Source organism: Doryrhamphus excisus, chromosome 7 (assembly GCF_030265055.1).
Source record: "Doryrhamphus excisus isolate RoL2022-K1 chromosome 7, RoL_Dexc_1.0, whole genome shotgun sequence".
In the NCBI taxonomy this organism is placed as follows: domain Eukaryota; kingdom Metazoa; phylum Chordata; class Actinopteri; order Syngnathiformes; family Syngnathidae; genus Doryrhamphus; species Doryrhamphus excisus.
In genome coordinates, this window is record NC_080472.1 from 11,327,647 (window position 1) to 11,345,516 (window position 17,870).

A 17,870-nucleotide genomic window follows, 5' to 3' on the forward strand; every position below is an offset into this window, starting at 1 on the left:
TAGCGCGCAGACCTCACAGCTAGGAGACCAGGGTTCAATCCCACCCTCGGGCATCTCTGTGTGGAGTTTGCATGTTCTCCCCGTGCATGCGTGGGTTTTCTCCGGGTACTCCGGTTTCCTCCCACATTCCAAAAACATGCTAGGTTAATTAGCCACTCCAAATTGTCCATAGGTATGAATGTGAGTGTGAATGGTTGTTTGTCTATATGTGCCCTGTGATTGGCTGGCGACCAGTCCAGGGTGTACCCCGCCTTACGCCCGAAGACAGCTGGGATAGGCTCCAGCACCCCCCGCGACCCTCGTGAGGAAAAGCGGTAGAAAATGAATGAATGAATGAATGTTTGTCTATATGTGCCCTGTGATTGGCTGGCCACCAGTCCAGGGTGAACCCCGCCTCTTGCCCAAAGACAGCCTGGATAGGCTCCAGCACCCCCTGCGACCCTTGTGAGGAAAAGCGGTAGAAAATGAATGAATGAATGAATAATTATTAAAAATATAAAGAAAATATTAAAAAATTATTACAAATAATTATTAAAAATTATTTTAATAATAATGATTATTAAGTACCCAACAGACAAAGAGGCAAAAGACGGGCTTGTGACCGTGACTCGACTCCCACCTGATTCGTCAATTCGTGATGACTCCTAACGACTCCCATCAGTTAGGAATTGAGTTTACAGTCAAATCAAAAATGTTCTTTCAACTTTTTGTGAAAACATTTGGGAGCAAAATTCTCAAAATCATATTGAAATTTTCATACGTGCCCTAAAACACTGATTACTTCCAGATACACTGCCCTTCTCTCTTTAATTACCATTGTTCTCTCATGAAGAATGACGCTTCATAGTCAACCAGAGATGTGGGTTGAACACTGTGACATGGCTAGAAACCAAAGCCGAGTGGCTCATAGAGGAAAGTCTGAGTCAAAGGAACAGTATAGTACAGTACAGTATAGTATGTATAGCAGTATAGCAGATATTTGTACGCTGTGCTGAACGAACGAATCAATTGAACTGCCAAGATGGAGCATTGTGTATCCAAGCTCACCGGGAAGGGATACGACTTTTACAACAAAGCAAAGAGCTTTTCCTGGAGAGGGAACACCTCCATGTATGTCATCCGTAAATAAAAGTTCAAATACTTTTCACTTCATAAAAGTACTTGATAAACGAGACTAAGAAGTCTCGGAGAGTCAAAAGTGAATCATTATCTTATTGTGCGTGTCGTTCGTGTAACGAGCAACCTGTGATGCCATAAAACGACTCCTAAGGAGCGTTGAACCATGGAGCCATGCAGCAAGGCACGGTCATAATAGACACATGCTCATTAAACAATGATGCGGATGATTGATTGACAGCTGGAAGACTCGTGGCCTTACCTTCCACAGCTGGAGCTCCGTGTTATAGCTGCTTGACAGTCGATTTAGAAGGCGTCCAAGGTTTCTATCGTTGATGGTATATCTGGACAAGGAAACACGTTCGTCAACATCACCATCGTGACGGAAGATCAAAAGCTACGCAATCATGTGACATCATTCTCTACGAGAAGAAGAGAGACAAGACTTTTAAGAAAAGTACAAAGATGTTGCAATCTAGTCATATTATTTCTACTGTTACACTCCTGTGTATGCTATAGGCCCCGCCTCCTCACTCCGTTCATGCCAGTGTTCTATGGAACAACCGAGCCAAGGTGCTGAAGGCAACATTAGAGTGAAGCCGCTTCCTGCTTGTTTGGATCCAGGAGATAAGGAAAGCCGCCACGTGTGAACATGGCAACATAAATGGCATCCCACAGGATGATCAAGCGTATGCTGGTTTATTTTGTCGTAAATTCATATATTTATTATCATCCCGTTTTTCCTGAAATCTGCTCACGTTGTAATCTCCCAAGATCTTGTGACACCCCGACGTATTAGCGTCCATATTTCAACTTTTTCTCACCACTTTGGGCTTTTTTCGTGTTGTTTTTCCGTTCTAGTTTTATGTTTACAAAGTCATGTGGTCTACATCGCTAATGGCTACACGGTCACACTTTGGATATACGTAAATGCTTCAAAGGGGAACCACACTTTTTTGGAATTTTGCCCATCATTCCCAATCCTTATGTGAAACATGAACACATACTTCTTTTTTGGGGGGGAATTGGGCAAGATACTGCAACTGTGACGTTATCATCGGTGTACGTGTTAATGCAGCATCACATCATGGATAACAAACCGTGCAACCTTTGTCGAAATTGGTGTGTCCCAATCATGTGCATTGTTAGCTAGCTCAAATCAACTCATTTGTCTTCTTAGAATGCATAGAAAAGAGAAATAAATATGTGTTCAAGGTTCACATAAGGATTAGGCATGATGAGCATAAAAGTGCACTTCCCCTTTAAGTGCCTTTATTTCTCTCAATGGACCATTTTGATGTTTTTGAGGGATGTAATCTTTATTTGCCGGACGTTAGGGTGCATCAAAAAACACAATTATTGAATTTTGATATGGCTGGGTACTAAAAGAGTTCCAATATATGTAGAAACAACACATAGAAAATATTTGTCCAATACATGATTATTTAGGGGTGCCGCCATACATCTGTTTTTGTGGAATAAAGTGGTGAACAGTTCAATGGTCGCCATGGAAATTTGAGGTCAGCAAAGACTGCAGCTCAAGAACACTGAGGTGATCTTTATGTTTTTTGGTATTTATACTCCTATTATGTATTACTAAGAAATTTGTGGTTTTGTCTTTGTAATTTGGGATGATACTAGATTTCATAGTTTCATAGTATATTATCATAGTATATGTTTATCATAGTATAAACCAGCAAAGCAAAGCACATTTAAAGTACCTCATGTCCCCAAAACACGGCCATATTTAGAGTTATTTATAGTTATTTATAGTTATTTTTGTTGTGAAAGTAACATTGAATGACATATTTCCTGTATAGACGTGTACTCCAATGCTAACAAAGATCTACCTTCTACCTTTTTCCTCTCCCGGAAACTGGAGAAGAAGAAGGAAGTGACGTTGCCTCGACAGACCCTCTTCCCATTGCTTGGACTACATTTTGTTGCAATTGGGGTGCATTTTTTCCGATTTTCTGCTTTGTTGTTGTTAGAATAAAATGTAGATACAGGTATTACTTTGTTAGTTATCACCCTTATATCCATTTGCTTAGACAATAGAAAGTGTTTGAATGTGCTGAAGAAGGAATGTTCCCGTGACCCTGATCAGAGACCCCCCAGTGACCCCCAGGTCCTGGAGGTGCCTGGATGCACCAACAGCGACTCTGCAGATGCTCATGTTAATCCTGCAAGAATGTGTTAAGATAAGAACTCATAAAACATTAAAAGTAGTTGCTCTCACATACACACACACACATAGACAAACAAATACAGCTCGTGCAACTGTCTTCTCCACCCCCGCCTTAGAGTTGCACGACCATGTAGTAGGGACCCCCGAAAGAGAATAAAAGGAGAGGAGTGTGAACTGCATATTCAGAGTGGAGCGGCATGTCACTGGGTATGTGGTTTCACTCTCCTCGCTGCGAGAAACTTTGAATATTGTTGTCTGTCTCTTCTGTATTTCTATATTTAAGTGTTTTTACAAGTGTCACAGGAGTTTGAACCTGACATTTACTTGGTCCTTCGAGCCGGATCCCAAGATACCTGAGGAGTCCAGTTGTGGAGCGGACAAGACAGAAAGACCGTGGCCACGGCAGACAAAACCCTTTGATGGGCTGTCTTCTCAGCTCAACAACTGGAAGCTGAAGGTTGACGGGATACCGACGGAAGAGAAGACAACAAACAGTAAGACACTTTTTATCAGAATGTGAGTGTGAGTGAAAGGGTGTCGTCCCTTTGTGTTAAAGCAGGGGTGGGCAAACTGAGACCTGGGGTCCACATGCAGCCCGCTAAGGGTTTTTGACCCCTAGAGCTGAGTGTGGCCCGCGAGTCAATAAGGTTTGTCACCCGGTGCTAAAAGCCTTGTGTATACTAGTCGCTGGCAAGCAAAGAGACGGACTCGGCAGTCTTCTGTAGGAAGACGAGCTGGCAGTCTTGTGTAATAAGATGGACCCACAGTGTTACGGAGTTGGCGGTCTTTCACATTAAGACAGAGTTGGCAGTTTTTGGTACAAAGACGGAGTTGGCGGTCATGTTAGGCTAGAAAAGGAGTGCCTCTGCAGTGAAAGGCCTTTTCGGGGTTTGAATGTGAAAACGTTTTCAAAGTACGAATGAGTGTGTGAATGGGAGATTTTGTCACTAGACAGGTCTTCATATTAAAGGGTGAGAAAAAGAGTCTTTAGAAGGTCTTTGAGGAAGCAGAGGCAAGAATTCTCCGCCCTCACCGGGGTAGAAGCTTGAGAATTACCTCAAAGAAAAGTTCATTACTCTCTCACTGACAAACAACCCTGTTGTTAGTTTTCCCTAGGAAGCTCATCACAACAGGGACCAAATTATTCCCAAGATGGGAAATAAAAATGGGAAACCACAATTTAAAAAAGAAGTACTAAAGTGTAAGGATTGGTGTTACGTGTTTCACCGCCAACCAACCAAAGTAAAACATCTAGAAATATGGATTAACAAGTACGGACAATTATCAATCCCTAAATTAATTAAATTGCAACCGGATATTGCGAAAAAGAACAAGAATCAAACCAATAAAATGCAAAAGGAAGGGTATGATGACCTATCATATTGGAAGGAGTTGGCAGAAAAAAAGACAGAAAGGCCAGGCTAAAATGAAGAAAGAAAGGAAGGCGAGAGAAAGAGCAGAAAGTGAACGTTGTAGAAAGGAAGAGTTACAAAACACAGCAAGGGAAGTTTTACTTCATGAGTATCAGAAAGATGAAGGAGAAGTAAATGAGGAGAAAGACTCATTTTTTACACGAAAGGAAGATAACGAAAGTAGGGTTATGCCAACTAAAGGAGTGAGCAATAGTAGTCAAAATGATGGTGTAGTAAGTGGACAATCACAATTGTATCCACAGTTCCCTGAACCCCCACATTATGACAACCACGATGTCAGACCATCAGCACCATACCCACCACAAACAAGAGCTAAACCTTTTTATGTTGAGTGGTCAAAACAGATGGGAGAAGTATTTTCTCCTAAATCACCACCTAGGGTTTCACCGGAAACCGATGCGTTTCCAATGATAGAGGTACCAAACCCTAATGTAGTCGCAATACATGCCAATTCAAATCCTGGCATAAAAGGGTGAGTTGATAAACATTTCATCGGAATGCCCACAGCAACTATGGCAGACTATATTACGTACGCGAAGCACACAGAAAAGGTGTTAAGTAACAAAAATAAGATGCAAAAAATAGACACCTTTGTTACAGAAAATGGAGAAATCCTCTTCCAAAGTCAAGGAAGATTCAGAGGAAAAGGTAGAGGAAGAGGAAGAGGTAGAGGAACAGGTAGACAGAATGTGCGAAGCTATCCCAACACTACTGGATGTTGGAATTGTGGTGAAGAAGGTCACTTCTCACGAGATTGTGTCAAAGGTCAGTTCAAAAGGAACCAAAAGATGACCAAATGATGAACCAATAGTACAATTAGAATTTACAAGAGATATTTGCCTTTGAACATCCCAGAAGTCACATTGGAAGTGAATGGTAATCCAATCAGATTCCTTTGTGACTAATTAATTAAAGCTAAAAATGATTACAGACCATGTGTTAGGCAATACCCAATAAAACCAGTGATAGAAGAATTGTTAAAAGCTAAAGCCTTAGTAGAATGTAACAACTCAAGATGGAACATCCTTATTTTTCCAGTGGGAAAAAGTGCCACTCTCTGTGGGATGGAGAATGATACAGGACAAGTTGTAAATTAAGCTGTGGTGGCGAGAGCACCTTGTGTCCCTGACCCACACACATTGTTAAATTCTTTACCAACAGATGTCACATGGTTCACCATAGTAGACATCAGTAATGCATTCTTCTCCATTCCAATAGAGAAAGAAGGTTTTACTTCGCATTTACGTTTGCGGGAAAAAATATACATACACACGCCTACCGCAAGGATATTGTGAAAGCCCGATAATTTATTCACAATCAATGAAAGCCAGATACTATTATATGTAGATGACATCCTACTAGCGTCACGAGATAGGAAGTCATGTGAGGAAGACACAATAGCCTTATCGCACCATTTAGCGAAAAAAGGCCATAAAGTGAGTAAAGACAAGCTACAATTTTGTAGGCAATCAGTGAAGTATTTAGGCCATCAGTTGACAGGACAAGGATGAACTAGTCTAGCGGATAGGAAACAAGCAATTTTAAATGCACCTAAAACACAAACAAAATAAACAAATGATGTCCTTCTTAGGACTCACTAATTAGATGTAGATGTTGGATTCCAAACTATGCACAAATAGTGTCACCATTAACAAACTTAATGTATACAAATGACGTCACTCTTACAGTGGAATGAGGAGGCAGAAAAAAGCATTCTGTGAAAAAGAGTACTGGTAGGAAGTACGATTCTAGCACTGCATGATTACAGCAAAACATTAAACAAACAGTATATTATAAAGGTGTGAAGTGAGACTGAGGTCATGTACTCAGTCTTACTACAAGAGTATGGTGCAAAGAAACGACCAATAGTGCACTACTCTTCTAAGCTAGATGCAGTAGCATGCGCCATCTTACATTGTGTGCGAGCTGTAATAGCAGCAACTATGGCCGTGGAAACAAGTGCAACCATTGTATTGTTCCAATCACTAGTACCAAAAGTACCTCATGCGGTTTCCACCCTGCTATTACAGACTAACATGACATTTTTGTCTCCTGCTAGACATCTGTCTTGCATGGCGACACTTTTGTCCCAACCACACGTAACACTTGAGCGATACACCACGCTCAACCCAGCTACCCTTCTACCACTCCCTGAGGAAAGCGAAACACATGATTAGGATGAGCTAACAACACAAACTACAAAGTGGAGACCAGACTTATTAGCTCAGGCACTAACAAAAAGAGGAGATTTTTGTAGATGTTTCCTCAAAGAAAAATAATTTTGGGAAAAACAATAACAGGCTATGCAGTCATAGCGCTTACAGAAGCATGCAAATTAATGAAAGGTCAAAAGGTGACAAATTATACCAATAGCCAATATGTATATTGAACAGTACATACCTTTGCACAATATTGGCAAAACAGAGGTATGATAACATCAACGGGAAAACCAGTAACTCATGCATGATTGTTAACAGCATTACTAGAAGCAGTGCAATTACCAAAACAAATTGCATTGCATGTAAATGGGCCATACAAATAATACCGATCCCGATATCCTTAGGAAATGCATTCGCTGATAAAATGGCAAAACAAGCGGCACTAAAGGAACTGAACAATCTTAAGACTGAAAAATGACATGTAGACTTTGAGATATTGGCTGATGTGCAACAACAAAGTCCAAAATAGGAAATTGACCACTGGCTTAGGAATAAAGCAATCCTGGACAAAAATGTGTATATGTCGACAGATAAGAAACCAATCTTGCCAAAAAATTGTAAAAGTGGGCTGATATTTTGAGCCATGGTGTTACACATGTCTCAACAGGAGGGATGTGTCACACTATTAACACCCACTTTAATTCGTATTAAAAAATCTTATTCAAAAAATTGTTTAGAGCGTTTTGAACGTGTGCAAAACACAACGTCCAGGACAACTTGTGACCGAGGCGTGGCCAATTTCCAAAACCACAATATTAATTTCAAGTAATACACATGGACTTTATTGAGCTAAATAAAAGTGAAGGAAGGTCAGCCCTGATTCTTGCATCCCAGAGCTGTTGTAGATTGGCTTCAGATGGGATGGAGTAGGGATTATGTGTATGAGATGGACCAGGATCCTGTTCCTGGACCAGATACTTGCTCCTTCACCCCATTATCTTTATTACCTCCTGAGTTTAGTTTTCCAATGAGTGAATGGCCATAAATGCCTGAGACCATCCTGGCTTTTTGGTTCTCCCACAATGATCTCTGAAAAGATAACACGAGACGCAGCACAGGATGCTGTGTCCTGACCTTCTACTAACTTTACTAGTGGTTGACAGGTACTGATTACAGTTTAACATGGTATTCATCTAATCTGCATGGAATATATTTTGAATGAAACAGAATTAGACTACAGCAGTCACTTTGTAAATCAAATTGTAAAAGAAAAGAAAAAAGGAAAGAAAACAGGAACAATGTTCCACATGGACTTAAAGAACCATAGCGCGTACCATCCCCAAAGTGGAGGACTGGTAGAATAGAGAATGCATGGAAGAAACAAAGCGTCCAAGGACACAATGTGTGACTGCAGCTGTGACGGTGTTATTTTGAAAGGTATACTTTTATTTTGAACTATAGCAAACGAACGTCATCACTTCCTTAAGTTAAGGACCGTTACGGCCGTTAGGTGGCGCTCGTGCATTTGAGAGAGGTATAAGAAGGACAACTGCTCAAGAGATGTAAATGTCACTATAAAATGTCTAGACACTGTTAAGAGCAGAGTTTGTAAAGTCGTGACTCCGCCATTGATTGAGAAGCAGGCTAAAGTGGTGAGTGCTATTTATATTTGGTATTAACTTTGGTGCGACAGTGCCGCTGATGTTTAACTGGCGTATGAATTTCATGTATGAATTTTCATGTTATTTTTTGTACATTAGTTCTACGATGTTCCATGACGAAGGGAAATAAACATCTGTAAAAGGAACTGCAGTCTATGGATCAATCGAGTGGCGGTACAGTAGAACACTTCTGCATCGACGAAGACTCGAGTGGAAGACGACAAGTTACAAGCCTCAACGGGAACGAGAGGAGCTGCATTGAGGTGTTGAGTGATTTCAACGGACAAGCTACAAGGTTAAACAAGCAAACACACTGAAGAAAGGTGTCTTGGAAGTAACGCAAGTATTTGCTGGCTGTCATTAAGTTTATCACTAAGACATTTAATTTGTGCTCTTTCGTTAATCAGCAGTGGACATTTTCTCTGCAGTTGGTCACTAAGAAACAAAGTGCTTTAATTTCTGAGTATTTAAGTATTGCTCTTCCAAGTGAGTTTCTCATATTATTGCTCATTCAAATATTTATGATAATGTGTTATATGTACATTATACACAGGTCAAGTTAGGAGACAAGGAGATTTACATTAGCATAGATTAGAGAAGTGAATTCATTTCATAAATACTTCATCACATCCTACACTGACACATTTAACATGCCGTACAAAAAGGAAAAGACCTTTCTGCCAAATGAAGAGGACACACATGCAGACAAAAAAAGTGATACACAGCAGCAGATGACCCTATCACAGCACATGGATGTAGGTGAGCTCAGTGAAGACACACAATCTCAGGTTGGTAAGGATGATGCACAAATCCCTCCTGAAACTAAGAAAATTAGACGCACGCGAAAGCTCACTGAAAAAGGACGTTCTCTGCTAGATGATAAAGTGACCAATCTGAACACAAAATTTGTGAAGCTGTATACAAGATGGAAATATCACATCAATGGATTGAAAAGGTCCATCAAGAGCAATGATGCTGAGGACTTGATTGATGAGATCATAAATGAAATCAACACCTTCCAAGTTGACATTGACAATACCTACCTTGAGATAAGATCAATTTCAAATCCTGAATCTGACATCCGGAGAATGAATGACACATGCCAAGCACTCACCAAGATTGCGAATGTAAAGGCTCAACATTTTCACAATGGATATGATTCAAGAGACATACCATGGCCTGATGATAAATCAGTGTTTGGAAGCACAGTAGCGTCTAGTGTATTCTCAGCTCAAACCGCAAAGTCAGTGACTTCTTCCAAATCATCTCAACACTCTTCCATTCTGTCCCTCAATGCTAAACAAGCAGCAGCTGAAGCTTTGGCTACGCAAAGGGTGATAAAGATAGTAAATGTACAAAATCAACAAAGGGAAGAAATTCAAAGACTTGAGGTGGAAGAACAAGTCTTAAAAGCTGATAGAGAAGCTAAAGAAAGGGAATTTGAAGCAGAAAGCGCTAAAAAAAGAGCACAGTTTATAGCAGAAAGTGCTGAGAGAAAAATGAGGATGGAAAAGAAAAGAAGAGAAGTGGAACGACTAGAAGAACTTAAAGGTCATGTTGCAGCACAAGCAAGACTTCAAGTTTATTCAGAATCTCTCCATCCATCAGTTGCACTTAACCCTTTAAGTGAACCATTTTTTCCATCACATCAAATACAAGTCTCCCACCCTCCTGTAGAACCAGCCAAAGCAAGCCAAGTCCATCAGCAACATGAAGTAAAGGTCCCTCTACAGTATCCCTCTGTGCGCACCTCATATTCTGTTGCACAGCCAACCAAGGAAGTTCCAGCCACTAAAGCAGTCAACCTTTCGACCTCTGATGAAGCTTCCATTGACCTTGTGAAGACACTTGCTGAAGCAATCATAGCTAACCGAGTTCCAATACCAGAACCTGACATCTTCAAAGGAGATCCCCTCAAGTACAATGATTGGAAGCTGTCTTTCTGTGCTCTGATTGATCGTAAAAACCTTCCAACTCAAGAAAAACTGTTCTTTCTTCGCAAGTATGTTGGAGGAACTGCTAAGAGAGCTATTGAAGGCCATTTCCTTGCAGGAACAGAAACGGCTTATCATGCTGCCTGGGGCATACTTGAAGACAGATTTGGCAATCCATTCATTGTTGCCAAAGCATACCGTGAGAAGATATATGCATGGCACAAAATTAGCCCCAAAGACAGCGACAATTTTCGCGAGTTTGTTGATTTTCTAAACAGTGTGGAATCAGCTATGCCATATGTTCAAGGCCTACAAACACTCAACGACTGTGTAGAAAACCAAAGGATTATTGCCAAACTACCAGATTGGTTGAGCTCGCGTTGGAACAGAGAAGTTACAATTTATCAAGACGAACACAAAATGTTTCCTGACTTCAGATATTTTGTGCAATTTCTCAACATGGAGGCTCGAATCGCATGCAATCCTATTACATCACTAAATGTAATGAAGCCAACTGACCAAGAAAGAACAAAGCCAACAGAACGAGAACAGTCCAAGTTTCAAAGAAATCAAAACTTAAGTGCTAAGACTTTCACAACTAGCGCAAGTGAGAGAACAAACATCACATGCCTTTTCTGTAAGAAGCGGGGACATACTGTCCACAAGTGCCGCAAAATTATGGAAAAAACAATTGAAGAAAGACTCAAGTTTGTACAACAGGAGAAGTTATGTTTTGGTTGTCTCAAGAATGGTCATAACTCCAAAGCCTGTACATACAGGAGTGTGTGTGACTTATGTGGAAAACGTCACCCCACATGCCTTCATCAAGACCGTGAGAAGAGAGCTCAAGAACAAGGACAAAGTAAAAGGCAAGCAACCAATGAAACCACTACAGACGAAAACAAAGGAGAGAAAAACCAGCAGTCTGAATCCATAGAAATGCAGCAAGTTACATCCAACAGAGTTGTTCAAGAGAAAAAGGGAACTCATACTTCATCTATTGTTCCAGTCTATGTTTCCACGTCAACGGAACCAGGCAAGGAAGTTCTAGTGTATGCTTTACTGGACAGTCAAAGTGACACAACTTTCATTTTGCAAAATGTAGCTGAAATGTTGTGCATCAAGAAAGAGCCAGTAAAACTTAAAGTATCCACAATAACGTCAAAAACAAAGGTGGTGAAGAGCGAAAGGGTACAAGGACTACAAGTAAGAGGCATCGGCTCGGACACAAAAATAAAACTCCCAACAACCTACACCAGAAGTTACATACCAGCTAATAGATCTCATATACCTACATGTACAACTGCAAAGGCCTGGCCTCACTTGGAACATTTAACAGATGAAATGTCTCCTGAGCTTGACTGTGAAGTAGGATTGTTAATCGGCTACAACTGTCCCCAAGCCTTACTTCCCAGAGACGTCATCACAGGCAGTGAAACTCAGCCATATGCGCAAAGGTCTGTGTTGGGCTGGAGCATTATCGGCTACAGCAGTAATGACATTGATTATGACCACGAGGATGAAATTGGTGTTAGCCATCGTATCATCATAAAGAAAGTTTTTCCAGCTATCAAGCCATCTTTGGAGATCAAGTCTGAGGTTCAGTTTGTCTGTAGAACTCAGGTTAAAGAAATTATCACTCCAGCAGAAATACTTAAAGTATTTGAGTCAGACTTTACTGAAAGGTTCAGTGAAGATGTTCTAATATCACAAGAAGATATTAAGTTTTTGACGACAATGAGAGAAGGCATCAAGCATAAGCCAAATGGACATTACGAAATGCCATTACCTTTCAAGGAAGAGAGGCCCAAGCTGCCAAACAACAAAGTATGTGCAGAACATCGACTCAGGTGTCTGGAAAAACGTTTTAGGAAAGATGACGTATACCACAAGCATTATGTGGCCTTTATGGAGGACATAATAGCAAAAGGCGACGCCGAAAGGGTTTCAGAGCCAGAAGGAAATGACCACACCACATGGTATATCCCTCACCATGGGGTTTACCACCCACACAAGCCAGGGAAGATTCGCGTTGTATTTGATTGCTCAGCTAAGTTTCAGAATACATCGCTGAATGAGCATCTACTTACTGGACCAGATCTTACCAATACTCTTGTAGGGGTCTTGTCTCGCTTCCGCAAAGGACAAGTAGCCCTCATGTGTGATGTGGAGCGGATGTTCCATCAATTTCATGTTGCACCAAGAGACCAAGACTACCTCCGATTCCTGTGGTGGGAACAGGGAAATATAAAAGCTCCAGTGTCAGTGTTCCGCATGAAAGTTCACTTGTTTGGAGCTGCATCATCACCCGGATGCGCAAACTTTGGGCTCAAGCACCTGGCTGCAGAAGGAGCAGGAAACTTTAGTGAAGCCACAGTGCGGTTTATAAAACGCGACTTTTATGTCGATGATGGATTGACAAGTTTGGACAGTGAAGCAGAAGCCATCCAGCTTGTCAGAGAGGCAAGAGAACTGTGCAGTGCTGGTAAGCTCCACTTGCACAAATTCATCACCAACAATCGGAATTTGCTTGACACAATCCCAAAGCAAGAACAAGCTGGAGGTGCAGCTGATCTGGACCTGGCCCTGGGGGAACAAAGAATGGAACGGGTTCTTGGGGTCCAGTGGTGCATTAGCTCCGATATGTTCCAGTTTAGAGTGAGGATAAAGGATCATGCCTTTACTAGAAGAGGAGTATTGTCGACAGTTGCTTCAATTTTTGATCCTCTTGGATTTGTGGCACCGGTCATCTTGAAAGGGAAGCAGATTTTACAACGGATGTGTCAAGACAAAGTAGGATGGGATGAGCCACTTCCTGATCACCTCAGACCGCACTGGGAAGCATGGCTCCAAGACCTCCTTAATCTGTCTGAGGTTGAGATTCCACGACACTATATACCACTAACAACCAAGGAAGTTCAGTGCTATGAACTTCACCATTTTTCGGATGCCAGTGTTTCTGGCTATGGAATGTGCTCTTACCTCAGGGCTGTTTCAATGTCTGGAGAAGTCCATTGTGCTCTTGTCATGGGAAAGGCAAGGGTTGCACCAACAAAGATGACAACAATCCCAAGGCTAGAACTCTCAGCTGCACTAGTGGCAACGAGGACAAGTGATCTGCTGAGGAGAGAGATGGAGATGGAATCTTTACAAGAATACTTTTGGACTGACTCCAAGGTTGTCCTTGGGTACATTAATAATGAGGAAAAGAGATTTCATGCATTCGTCGCTAACCGGATCCAGCAAATAAGATTAAACACACAACCAAGTCAGTGGCGATATGTTGCTTCCGAAAATAACCTGGCTGACCATGCTTCTCGTGGACTCTCTACTAAGGAGCTTGCAGAGTCTAACTGGTTCTCCGGACCTAGCTTCTTGTGGAAAAATGAACTTCCTAAAGAGGAAGAAATTAAGGTGGGAGAACTCAAAGACGACGATCCAGAGATCAAAGGAGCACTTGTTCATGTAGCAAAGACAAAGGAACAGAGGTCGCTTGCGGACAGACTTGATAAGTTTTCAGACTGGAAGAGTGCCGTGAGGGCCATAGCAAGGCTTAAACGTTTGGCAAAGGAAGTCAAAGGACTTAAAGCAAGTTGCAGTGAAACGACACTTGAAGAAAGAATGAGTGCTGAACAATTCATCATCCATATAGTTCAACAAGATGCATTCAGAGATGAAATCAGGTCTCTAGTCCAAAAGAAAGGATTACAAAAGGTCAAAGGGTCAACTCAGCTGTACAGGTTAGACCCATTCATGGACAGCAAAGATATCCTGAGGGTGGGGGGAAGATTAACACAAGCGACACTCCATCCCCACGTCAAACATCCAGCTATCCTCCCAAAGGGCCATCATGTATCTCGATTGCTGATAAAGCACTACCATGAGAAGGTCAAACATCAGGGTCGTGGAATGACTATCAATGAACTACGCTTCAGTGGAATTTGGATCCTTGGTTGTAGTAGTGAAGTGTCAAAGTTCATTTTCAAATGCGTCAATTGCAGGAAATACAGAAAATGTCACCAAGAACAAAGGATGGCTGACCTTCCAATGGAGAGGATGGAAGTTACACCTCCATTTACATACAGTGGCATGGATTGCTTTGGACCATTCCACATTAAGGAGGGAAGGAAAGAACTGAAGCGATACGGTCTCCTATTCACCTGCTTGTGTTCACGAGCCATTCACATTGAAGTATTGGATGATCTTTCTACTGACGCTTTCCTGAATGCATTGCGATGCTTTATTGCTATAAGGGGCAATGTAAGTCAACTACAAAGCGACCAAGGCAGAAACTTTGTGGGAGCACGTAATGAATTCCAAGAACTAATGAAAGGAATGCAGAATGAGCATTTAAAAAGGCTAGGATGCAATTTTGTCATGAACCCACCTGCATCAAGTCACATGGGCGGTGTCTGGGAGAGACAAATACGAACCGTGAGGAGCGTCCTCACATCCATCTTAGACCAGGCGGGTGGACGACTGGACTGTTCTTCATTAAGAACCTTTTTGTATGAAGTGATGGCTATCGTGAATAGTCGACCATTGACCACGGACCATCTCAATGATCCTTTGGGACCAGAGCCCCTGACTCCAAATCATATATTGACGATGAAATCATCATTCATCGCACCACCACCTGGAAAGTTTGTAAGGGAAGATCTCTATCTTCAGAAAAGGTGGAAGCGAGTTCAGTTTCTGTCGAATGTATTTTGGACCAGGTGGAGGAAGGAGTATTTATTGAATTTGCAACAAAGACGCAAATGGAACAAAGCCAGGAGAAATGCCAAAGTGAATGACATTGTCCTGTTACAAGATAATGACACACCAAGAAATCAGTGGAAGCTGGCAAAGGTAGTTGAAGTTTTCCAAGGAGCCGACGGAAGGGTCAGAAAATTCCAACTGCTACTCAGTGACACAACATTGGACAGTAAAGGCTCTCGCACATGTAAGCCAGTTTATTTAGAAAGGTCTGTACACAAGACAGTGCTGTTGCTTGAGGCCGAGTAATTAGTTTAGATTTCAATTAGTGTGTTCAATGTTTGAAGTAATACCTGTATGTTATTGATGTTTTGCAAGGCTCATTAAAGGGCCACTTTTCATTGTAAATCACACGTTGTGTGATGGTGGGAGTGTGACTGCAGCTGTGACGGTGTTATTTTGAAAGGTATACTTTTATTTTGAACTATAGCAAACGAACGTCATCACTTCCTTAAGTTAAGGACCGTTACGGCCGTTAGGTGGCGCTCGTGCATTTGAGAGAGGTATAAGAAGGACAACTGCTCAAGAGATGTAAATGTCACTATAAAATGTCTAGACACTGTTAAGAGCAGAGTTTGTAAAGTCGTGACTCCGCCATTGATTGAGAAGCAGGCTAAAGTGGTGAGTGCTATTTATATTTGGTATTAACTTTGGTGCGACAGTGCCGCTGATGTTTAACTGGCGTATGAATTTCATGTATGAATTTTCATGTTATTTTTTGTACATTAGTTCTACGATGTTCCATGACGAAGGGAAATAAACATCTGTAAAAGGAACTGGAGTCTATGGATCAATCGAGTGGCGGTACACAATGTTTAGATCTAGTTAAATTACACATAAATATAACGGTAACAAATGGTTTGAGTCCATATGAAACGTTGTTTGTTACACCTTATAGGTTGACACAGTTCGAAAATGTGTAGGAAACTGACGACGATTCCACTTTGATAGAAGACATGAGACTGACACCAGGAGACTGAGTGTTGAGTAAAAGTGGAAAAAGAAAACACTGGCACTCTCCCAAGTGGGAAGGGCCTTATCAAGTACTGTTAACGACACCAACAGCATTAAGAATTGTAGAAAGAAACACATGCGACATCAAACGCATTGTAAAGTAGTCATTGTTCGGGAGTCTGACGAGGAAGGTAAAGACCAGTCTGTGATGCAGGGGACTTCAGAGTCCTAGACTCTGAGGCATCGTGCTGAGCAGTGAAGATTATAGCACATACCCTAGTCCAGAAAACCGAACAATGCATCCTAGTTCTAAGATCACTATTGTAACAGGAGGATTGGTATTTCTGACAAGTTGCAGTGTCTTCTTCTTTCCCATACAGTGCCTCAGTGTCTCGGAGTGGTCCATGATCTTGATCGCACACCTCCACCCTTGCTTTGCCAACAACCTGACAACAACATCCTGATACAACAACATGCATGATGAGTCCTCTCGTCTCATCAGCCATGCCACTGTGTCCAGTTTTATCATCACCAAGACCTGAAGAAGATCCATCACATGAACTGTGCTCTGACAGCAAACAATCACTTCCAGACTGAAGAGTTCAGAAGATGTTTGCTGACATGGTGTTTATGGTGACAACGACAATCACATCACCAGCCACTAAAGTGGAACGTGGCCGACTCAGAACTGGAGAGGATCACACCTTTGATGCAAGGACAAGCCAAGCACCAGAATCTAGAAGTGGCAACAAATGGCCACCAGCAAGGAGGACATTCAGAGGAGGGACTGGAACAGCAATATGACCCTGGCATGTGCAGCAAAGGAGACTTTGGACCAAAGACTTGATGGAGGACTTTCTTAACAAGCAAGGTGGAAAGAAGCAAGGAGGTGGGGCGTGATGGGATCATGCCTACTCTGACTCATCTGATGCCAAGGATGACACTGAGGTTGACAGTAAAGCACGCACACACACACACACACACGCAAACGCACACATGCATACACACAAACAGTACTAGAGAACAGACGTGTGGTGTTGATGTAGAGACAAATACAACTATGACATTGTATATAACATGAGCGGAACATGTGCAGTAGTGACATTACTGATTCCAGTATCCATTTACCCTATGAGTGTTGACATGTTACTAAATGCTATCTTTGAAGCAGATGAACATCACCTCCCAAACTACTTCCAAACAAAAAGGGAGGTTTCAGACACCGACTGGATGACGAAAGACAATCCCACTTACATCGATGCCATCAGCGTGCCACGAGGGGTACCACCAGAATACAAACTAGTAAATCAGATTGCAGCGGGTTTGGAGGGAAAGTATTATCCCATGGATAAGTTAACAAAAATGTGGATAGGATTAACTACCTCCACTATGACATACAGAAGCTTGGGAACTACACCGAGGCCGGACTCACAGCAATTGGAAAAAAACTCCATACCACGTCACTCATGGCCTTCCAGAATCGCATTGCCTTGGATGGACTGCTGGCAAATCAGCAAGGAGTGTGCGCCATGCTTGGCGACCAATGTTGCATGTCCATCCCCAACAATACAGATTCCACAGGAATGCTGATGCGTGCGATCTCTGGTTTAAAGGCACTAAACACCAAGATGAAGAACACTGGTGTTGACACTGAGGTGTTTGGTGAC

General features: G+C 41.9%; 1 protein-coding gene across 1 annotated transcript; it reads left to right on the plus strand.

The window, feature by feature from the left end:
* The first annotated feature begins 8,330 nt into the window (after nucleotides 1–8,330).
* LOC131132645 (uncharacterized) lies at nucleotides 8,331–16,316 on the plus strand. The gene is made up of 2 exons (XM_058078466.1): nucleotides 8,331–8,548; nucleotides 8,657–16,316. The coding sequence occupies exon 2, from the start codon at nucleotides 9,208–9,210 to the stop codon at nucleotides 15,496–15,498; it is 6,291 nt and encodes a 2,096-aa protein (XP_057934449.1). The 5' UTR covers nucleotides 8,331–8,548; nucleotides 8,657–9,207; the 3' UTR covers nucleotides 15,499–16,316.
* Nucleotides 16,317–17,870: the final 1,554 nt, after the last annotated feature.